General features: G+C 40.2%; 1 protein-coding gene across 1 annotated transcript in view; it reads right to left on the reverse strand.

Moving 5' to 3' along the window:
- Positions 1-9,913, reverse strand: part of ARL3 (ARF like GTPase 3) — a 31,421-nt gene extending 21,508 nt beyond the window's left edge. The window contains exons 1-2 of the mRNA XM_068548469.1: positions 9,855-9,913; positions 3,520-3,663 (exon numbers count right to left, since the gene is read on the reverse strand). Of these exons, the coding sequence (XP_068404570.1) occupies positions 3,520-3,663; positions 9,855-9,857 (147 nt within the window). The 5' untranslated portion in view covers positions 9,858-9,913. The remainder of the gene's footprint in view (positions 1-3,519; positions 3,664-9,854) is intronic.
- Between the last annotated feature and the right edge of the window lie 93 nt (positions 9,914-10,006).

The following is a 10,006-nucleotide window of genomic DNA, read 5'->3' on the forward strand; positions in this document are numbered from 1 at the left end:
TGCAGGGGACACGGGTTCGAGCCCTGGTCCGGGAAGATCCCACATGTCGCAGAGCAACTAAGCCCATTCGCCACAACTACTGAGCCTGTGCTCTAGAGCCCAGAGTCACAACTACTGAAGCCCACGCGCCTTGAGCCTGTACTCTGCAACAAGAGAAGCCACAGCAATGAGAAGCCTGCGCACCGCAACGAAGAGTAGGCCCCGCTCGCCGCAACTAGAGAAGGCCCTTGTGCAGCAACGAAGACCCAATGCAGCCAAAAAAAAAAAAAAAAAAAGAGGCAAGAGCTACAATCTGGAAGACTGGATTCTTTAAGAGCAGCTCAAGATGAAAGAAATTTCCTCATATGCATTGATCAAGAAAAGCAAGGAGCTGAACTCAGGACACGAAGAGGGAGGCTGGTTTGTAACTGAAGTAGCACCCCTCATACAGGTGGTGATGAAAACAAACAAACAAACAAGTGGGCATTTGAAACTGTTCTTTAATAGGTATCTCTGATGAACTTGAAAAGAAAGTATTCATTTTCAGGACAGTGACTCAAGGTGGAACTTTGGGGAAGGGAAGCCAATCAGGGGCAGGCAGAAGGGTGAGCTGGGAGTTCATGTGCAGAGAAACAAATTAACAAGACCTTTGGGGTTTGAAGAGAAGGCATTTTATGAGCAAGATTTTTAAAAAAAATCTTCTTGCAAGAATGACATAATGAAATCAGGATTTGAAAAATCCGATCAACAGCCTGCTCCCACAGAAGTGACATTTCATCCAGAATAGCTGGAGTTAAGTGGGTCTGGGGATGCCTCCATAAACATTTGCCTCTTCTGGCAGCTCCCCAGCACTACTGCCTCACACAGAAGGAGAAGGCACAGGGCAACGGTACGGGAACACTGCCACCCAATTTCCACTGAGGACAGTCACTAGAGGACAACAGGGGATGATGCCTACTACTGCTCCTCTAAAATGCCAATGACTGAATAAATTAGAAGTTTTAGAACTCCTAAGGGAAGTGGCTTAAGCTTATTGTAAAAGCGCACTTCATTCTGACTCATTGACAAAACCCCTTTTATGCGTTTAAAAATTCTACACTTAACTACAGTAGTAAATGTCAGACCCAGCAACAACCAATCCTTTCTGGAATGAGGGAATAAATAAGTGTAAATCCTAGAATTTGACCATATGTGTCAGCTGCCTTAAAAGTCTGTAAGTCACCAGACCCAACAAATCCACAAAGAAATTATTCTAAGGAAATAATAATGAATGGGTGCAAACATTTAGAGATGTGTACTGTGTAAGTATTTACATACAGAACAACGTAGAAATATGTTCAAGATACGTTATTAACTGAAAAAGATGATACAAAACAGTATACTCTGTATGAGCCATTTTTACTTTCTATTTTAAATATACCCACCATATATGGGCAAAGAAAAAAACCTGAAAGGATACATTCTCAAATGTTAACAGCGGTTATGTCTGACTGGGCATTATAGGTGATTTCTAGTTTCTCAATTTTACTTAGTTATACATTCTAAGTTTACTACAATGAGCATCTATTACTTTTTATAATATAAAACAAAAACACAATAAAAGTGTGTTTTTAAAGACTAAATACAAAACCTTGACATAATAACAGAGTCACCTATAACATAGACAGAGCCTGAAAGTTAGAATTGGAGCTTTGGGTCCATAACTAGGATTTCATTTCCCTGCTCACAGTGTGGACGTCCTCATTTTAGTGGTGCTCTTGAGAGAGACAGCCTCTCACTAATACGAAAAACCCCTAGCCCTTCTTTTTCTGGCAGAAATCCTGACACACTAATATGTGTTTTCAGCCCTTCTAGGCTAGACTACTGTAATTTGCTCCTCCTCAGGCCATACATTAAATTTGTTCAGAAGCTGTAAAATTGCTCATTTGGTAGCAGTTGAAATGACTTTTCTGCAAAGAGCTGCGAATCAGTAAGACTCGCTGGCCGTGAAGTACACACACCAGCACAGCCATTCAAACCCAACACCAAGCTCTTATCACAGGACAGTGACAGAAAATGGTAAATAACTCTGGTTTTGCTAAAACCTCTAATGCTCAAACACTTCAAAGTAAGACCAACAGGGCTGCCCCTAGTTAGGAAACCCAAAGGCCTGGCCAAGGGTCAAGCTCTCTCAGGATTTCCTGCAGGGAAGGAGGCCTAAAGAAACCCACTAGAGTTCTTCCAGGCAGGACTTGTCTCCAACATCCACGCTGGGAGCACCACCGTCCTTGTGTTTTGCTTGCTTAGCCCTACGAAAGAGGTGGGTTGATGAGGCTGGATTTAAAAATACAGGTAGGGCTTCCCTGGTGGTGCAGTGGTTAAGAATCAGCCTGCCAATGCAGGGGACATGGGTTCAAGCCCTGGTCTGGGAAGATCCCACATGCTGTGGAGCAACTAAGCCTGTGTGCCACAACTACTGAACCTGTGTGCCACAACTACTGAAGCCCACACACCTAGAGCCCGTGCTCCACAACAAGAGAAGCCATGGCAATGAGAAGCCTGCTCACCTCAACGAAGAGTAGCCCCCACTCGCTGCAACTAGAGAGAGCCTGCGCGCAGCAACAAAGACCCAACGCAGCCAAAAATAAATAAATTTTTTAAAAAATAGATAAAAATACAGGTAATTGTTTTTTTATTTAAAAAATTGAGGGACTTCCCTGGCAGTCCAGTGGTTAGGACTCCACGCTTCCACTGCAGGGGGCGCAGGTTCCATCCCTGGTTGGGGAACTGAGATCCCGCATGCATGCCGTGTGGCGAGAGCCCCTAACCCCCGCCAGCACCCCCCCCAAAAAAATCTAAAAAATTGAGGGAGTCCCCTGGTGGCCTAGTGGTTAGGATTCTGGGCTTTCACAGCTATGGCCCCAGTTCAATCCCTGGTCAGGGAACTGAGATCCTGCAAGCCACATGGTGTGGCCAAAAAAAAAAAGACATATATTTGTATTTATTAAGTCTGAAAAATACACACTAAAAGTGGTTTTTCTCACAGTACTGTTTATTTTTCCTTTATGCTCTCTCTGTATTTTTCTACATGTATTAATTTCAAAATCAGAGAAGATAAAGCTATTTCTAAAAAGGAATTACTTAGATCAGAGGGAACTGATTGTATCTTGCTACATATAGACATATAAATTTATATTATTTCTTTTTAAAAATTATTGTAAAATATACGTAACATAAAATTTACCTTTTTAACCATTTTAAAGTGTGCAGCTCAGTGGCATTAAGTACATTCACTCTTGTGCAACCATCACCGCCATCCATCCAGCCCCTGGGTAACCAATGTTCTCTCTCCTGTCTCTATGAATTTGACAACTCTAAGTATCTCACATAAATGGAATCTCTTGATATATTTTGAAATCTGAGATTATTTTAAAATTGTGTAGACTTTTCTCAGTAACAAAACTTACAAATGGACAAAACTCTATCTCCCACTTTGTCTTTCATATTGCTATTACCATCTTCCACGTGTCACACAAGCCTCGGGGGCAAGGCAGCGCTCACCTGTGTAGGTGTGATGTGGCTGATGTCTTCAGATGCCAGCTGCTTCAGAAGAGTGGTCTTACCAGCATTATCCAAGCCCAGGAGAAGGATTCTCACCTCCTGGTCTGGTGCACTTTTCAATTTGCGCAAGATTGAGAGTAAGCCCTTGAACAACCATGAAGAACAGAGATTACTTTGGAGGCACTGACTTTGATATTACTGGGTATCAGAATGCCTTCTCCTCCTTGAAAAAAGTTCTTGGTTGTGGAGAGCTTATAGTACTATTTTCCACTTTAATGTCATTTATTCCATTTGCTTATAAGTTTTGGCAGAAACACTTTAGTAAATTCAGCAACTTAATAAATAGCCTGGCTTATTCCTGCTCCTTCTATTAATCCAGCTTAGCAGTCACCCCAAATCTCCTGGAAGTATGTACTCTAACCAACTCCCGTTCCTGAAGCCCTTTATATATATATATACCAGAGCACCCTACCAGAGCACCCATCATATCTGACTGTAGGGAATTGATTTTTGTATTTTTCTCCTTTATACTAGAGTGAAGTTTCTTGTGCGTAGACTATAGATAGCTTCCATCTCCCACAATGCCTGGTGCTTATTAGACACTATATGATAGCTGTTGAAATAAACAGAATTACCCACCCAAGTTAATGTAAGATTTTAAGGTACTAAGGTACTATTCAAAAGGTTGTAGAAAATTGTACTTGGGCTCTCTTTTTAAGACTTTATTTTAGTTCTTGTTTAAGACTCCATCATTCAAAATACTCTATCATCTTCTAACTTTCACATGACCCTTACAGTATAGCTGCACGGTATAGATTATCTATGTTTTTCAGATGAAGAATCTAATACAACAGAGAAGTTAGGGAATTGAAAGGTCATTCCGGAAGCAAAAAAACATTAAAGTTTAACCAGGGTATTTTTGACTAGTAATCTAATATTTCCATTTTTTGTTGTTATTATTCTTTTAATGGATGGAAATAAGCCATGCTGCTTTTTAGCTAAGAACATAAGAAAAATCTTATAAGATAGTTATTTGTTCTGTCTTGTGGCTGACAATCATTTTCCAATGAGGCCTGGTTACATCAAGAATCAAAGAATCCCAGAGTTTAAAGGGCATATAATCTAATCTCCCAGCCCAAGTGGAAATTCCTTCAAACCGAGTCTTAGAATTACATAAAATGGTTATGTTTTTTATCTGCATCGCACCAGGAAATAACTCAAACCAGTCTGTTCACTAAGATCAAATGATAATTCTGTGAAATAATTTTCAAGAGTTGAGACAATGATATGCAAATATGCATAATTATAAGAATTCCCTTCTGCTTCAGAGGCCCTTTGTTTACCACTTTTAGTACTGTATTCGCACTGACCACGTTAACCTCTCTATGCCTCAATTTCTGTCAGCAATAAAATGTAACGTTTAGTTTAAGACAGACAAATTCTATCCCAAAAGATTTGGAGAAGACAGAATAAATAGATTTGAAACAAACAAACAAAAAAAGATTAAGCAAGTCTTTTCTTTTTTTTATGGCATATTTTTTCTTTTGTTTTTTATCTTCTCCAGCCTTGAATTCTTTGACACCATTCCTTTTTAAAACTCTGTTTATGAGCAATCTCCCTGGCTTCTATTAGCTACATTGCAATCACTCATTTATAATACCACCTTTCAGAACAGTTAAAATTAGAATTCTGAGATCCTTAGGGGACTGGTGATATAAAAAGGCTAAGAACAGGCAAAACACATTGTACTGCTCCTCCTGAGTTCCTGATTAGATGTCCTCATTATCCTTTCCAATAAAATTCTAAAACAACTGGAATTTATCACATTTGTACATTAAACAACGGTACAGGTAAAGAAAGTTCTTCTCATGCATCATTTACTAGTGTAGACATTGTGAAAGAATGTCTGTTTTCTATACAATATTTTCAAGGTTCAAAATAAATGTTTTAGGTTTTTCCTCATGTGTCTCTTTCAAAAAAAATCAGTATATACAAATACTGCTTTCTGCAGGCTGAGAGCTTTTACACACTCATTATATTTGAAATTGAATGATTAAAAAAACATAATTTCTATTCATCTTAAAAGGAGAGAAGCAAAACACAGATGAGAAAGAAAACATTCTAACTACAACTAAACTTTATAAACCTAATAGTATAAAAAAAATAATACTTCTACATTTCCAATGAGCAATTTTCCTCATCAGGAAACAATAACTTCACATGTTGCACCTTTAAATGAAATTACAGAGAAATGCAATGTTCAGCTAATATTTTCTTCCAGCAAAATAACAAATGGCATCTCAAGCATGGTCTAGGCAAGACAAATGCAAATACAGTACAGCATCATATTAACCCAATCCCTGAGGACAGGGGATCACAGGATTATTAGCGTTTGCTAAATAGGGAAGAGGATATTTATAGATATCAGGGTTCTGCCTGAAAGGTACAAAGTAAGCTGATTTAAAAAAGGCTGGACAAAAGAGCAGAATAAGTCTACTCTATGCTTCTATCCATATATGTCTATAGTTAATGTCAAACGAAGGGAGACAGCCATTAGAAGTTAATTTTATTATGGGGCTGAGTTTTGCAGTATAAATACAAGGAAATGAATTTTTAGTGTATTTTTGGTCAAAACATCCATTCATTCATTCATTTATATTAAACACCCATAATGTGCTCCAAGTACAATGGTGAGCAAAACAGATATGATCTCTATGTAGGATGTGTACTCCTATGACATTAAATAAAGGCAATTTAAGAAACAAGAACTTTAGTTAATTGTGTATTGTGCGTTATCAGCATGCATGCACACAAGTTATCTGCACCCTGGTGGACAGAAGTGGTCTGACTCAGCCACAAAACATTTGAACAAACTTTTCTATAGGCAAATCATGACTAGACATGCTGTTGACTATGGACATTTTATTTGCCTCAAAATCAGCTTAAACTCAACTACCGGCAGAGGCGTGGTGCACTGACCTAAAATGATACAAACTAGGTCATTCAAAGAAACTAGGGTGTTGGAGAGGGAGAGAGGAATATGTTGGTATATGGAAAATATATGTGACTGGGAGGAGCAGCTAAAATTTAAGTATTAAAATTAGTAAGCCAACTGTCAAGTACATGCACTCCCCATACCTAGCTTAAATGGAACTGACTTCAATTTACTTCTACCTCACCAAAAAAACCTGGTGCTGCCCAGTGAGATGTTATTAATTTCCAGGAATTCGTATAGCTTTGTGTGTGTGTGTGTGTGTGTGTGTTTACAGTTCAAGAAATCCACAAGAGAATCCTTTATTCCGTATGCAATGAATGGTCCATTCGAAAAGAAAAAAACTTTCTAAGATGTTGTTTTTCCATTTATTGTTCAGAACATCATTTTTATACCTCTACACTTCTTACTATTCAAAGCCAAGTCACGTGAGGTACAGGGAAGCAGCTGATTGATTTAAAGTTGGGTCATGTGATTTAAAAACCAGTGGCAGCTGATTGATTTAAATCCTGGTCATATGACCTGAGGAGGGGGTGCTAAAAACTGCTTTTTTATCTCTGGCTCAGAATATCATATTTATAGCTTGGTTTTTCTTATGATTTAGAAAACTTGAGCTGTCTTTCCTTGGAATCAGCAGGAGAAAAATACAGTATTTCAGGTTCATTCTTTTTTTTTTTTTTGATCTGCATATTCGTATAGCTTTGATAGGGAGAACCTCACCCAAATTTTGTCTTCTTTCTCCTTATCTCTCTACTAAATAAATACAATGTTTCCTGAGGAACAAGATACGTGCAACTCCTCAGGAAGAGTGGGTTCACACTTCATCAGAGTCCTAATGAAAAGAACATTATGGGCTTTAGAGTTTCATGGACTTTTATTCAACTTCCCTATGTGTAACCTCCGGCACAGTTCCATCTAGAAAATGGGAACAGTATTTATATCTCAAGAAAAATGCTATGAAGATTAAGTGAGATGATGTAGGTAAAGCATGCACATAGAGGGCACTCAAAACAGTAGTTGTGTTTATATTTTTCACTGACAATTTTTGACCGGAAAACATAATCTTGGGAACAATCTTCAAATGTTAAACATGCTAGATAACTACCACTAGGTTCATATATACAGAAATTACTCCATAAATAATTCCTAAATGGAGGACTCATCTATTAAAAAACAGTGATTATTTAGGCACAAAAATTACTGTCATCTTAGTATTTCACCAAGGACTTGGTATCCTAAGGCAGGGGTAAGACAGCTGAACCTCTAGGGGTTCAGAGAAACCAATAATGGGTTTTTGTTGCAGTTCTCCAAATTAAAAAAAGAATAAATATGTATTAGTCATAGCTAAAGGACTAAAAGAATAAATAAACCTGGGACTCACTCTTTACTAGCACAGTTACCACGGGGGCTCATGGGATACCAGATGTGACACACTTAATCACACCACTGACCGTTTAAATTCCATGTTCCACTTACAGTTCTAAGAATAGCTCACACTTTTGGAGGCAGAAAAAAAAAATGCATTTTGGAAATCAGATAAAGAATCCTGAATAATTTGTCCTAATTTCTTATTGTTCATGGTAGGAAAAAAATAAAAAAGAAAACCAAAATCTCTCTTGATCACTGAATACAACAGTCGTATACAACAGTGTTGTATACAGTGTCAGTCTGTTGTATACAGTGTCAATCTGCACCTGGAAACAGGACAGTGGTTAATTTATTGTGACGTGTAATTATAAATTAAACAATCATGAAATTACACAGTCCACTACATTGATAAACAAACTGGGAAAAGTTAGCCAACTGTTTCTCATTTATGATGCAATCTCTCTCTTGGTTTAGCATGCCTTTTTCATTTCAATTCTAGTTATTTTCTGTGTAAATATTTATGTTTGTACTCATTTGTTGAGAAAAACAGCCTTTAAATGGACAGCTCATGTATAAACGATTAATAAAAAGCAAACATGTAAAGATCTGTTTAGCCTGAGGTTAACAAAACTGCAATGTAGCAAGTGTTGAAATATGATTGGCAACTTCAGATCAAATAATTCTACTTCTTTAACGATCTGACAATGTTAAATAAATTGCAAAAATTTTTTCCCATCAAAATTTACTCATTGGATTAGCTAACCAAATGTACATGTATTTTTTCCTTGTGAACATCTAGCTTTTTCTTACTTCATAAGTCAAAAGAAGTGGTTCAACATTTCTAAAAGTCAAAAAGGGTCTGGAGTTGGGGCAGGGAAGTAACTATAAGCTTGAGTATTAGCTCTTTGCAGCTGGTAAGCCAACCAACCTGCTCTAAACGCTCCAAAATCAATTTTTTCTTTGACTAGTTCTAAAACCACTCAATTCCATTTTAACACCCTCCAACTAACTGCAGAGAAATCAACAAGGAACAGAGTGTCAAGAATCAAATATGTCACATATCATAATTTACAATTTGGGAAAGCTTTAATCTGGTCCAACAGAGAAAAGGCTTGCCCCAAGTTAATGGCCACCCTCCAGTTTTAATCTGCTCCAAACTGACATTAAGGCCTTTGGTTCTGGTGTGGTCAGATGCCAAGGAAGGTTGCAACAGGTCCGAAGGAAACACTAAGGACCGGGCAGCAAATCTGCCTCCACCGACATGGATTAGGTATTGAACGGGAAACTGGTCATCACCAACAACCAAACCTTGCAGAATCGTCAGCAAATAAATAACTCGGGACTGCAGAAGCGCGCCCGCCACGCAGACACCGAGACGGCGTAAAATCCTCTAGGCATCCCTTCCAAGCGGCACCTCTTTGTGTCCTGGGATTTACACCCTTCCCCCCAGAGGCCCGCGCATCGCGAGGAAGAGGAGAGCTAGGCTACCGTCTCCCCTGGTACCGCCGGCGCGACCTCAAAGGCAGTAGCGCTGGCCCTCTCCCCGCTTCTGGCCGGGCACTGGCGAACCCCACTTTTCTGTGACACGGGGAGGCCGATTCTCCGGGAAGATCTAAGCCTGCGTGCAGAGGCTGGTCTCCGCAGCTCCTCGGATCCGCCCTCATCCCATCCCCAGAGTAATGATGGAGCCCTGGCTCCGTACCGGGACAACCACGCACCCTTCCACAGCCCCTTCCAGCCCCTTCCCCTAGTTTCGGACCGGTTGCAAGCCCCGCCTTCCTCCCCAGGCCCAGATCTCCCTCCAGGGCCCACACTCGGGGCTCTCCGCCGCCCCCCGAAACCAATCCAGGACCCAGACAGCAGGCTGAGCGTCAATCCATTCCCTCCTGTCTTTAAGCGCAGTGCCCTGCTTTGGGCCTGGGGAAGGGAGGCGGGTAACCGACCAGCTCCGGAGGGACCCAGGACCCACACTCACCATCCTCCCGCCGAGTCCCTCCTCCTCCTCCTCCTCCTCCTCCTCCTCCTCCTGCCTCCCCCGTTACCAGGGGCAACTCCTGCGGCACCGCCCCCGACGTCCGCCGTACGCACAGCGGAGGAGCAAAGCAGCGGAACGGGGCGGGGTCTAGC

Source organism: Eschrichtius robustus, chromosome 7 (assembly GCF_028021215.1).
Source record: "Eschrichtius robustus isolate mEscRob2 chromosome 7, mEscRob2.pri, whole genome shotgun sequence".
Classification (NCBI taxonomy): Eukaryota; Metazoa; Chordata; class Mammalia; order Artiodactyla; family Eschrichtiidae; genus Eschrichtius; species Eschrichtius robustus.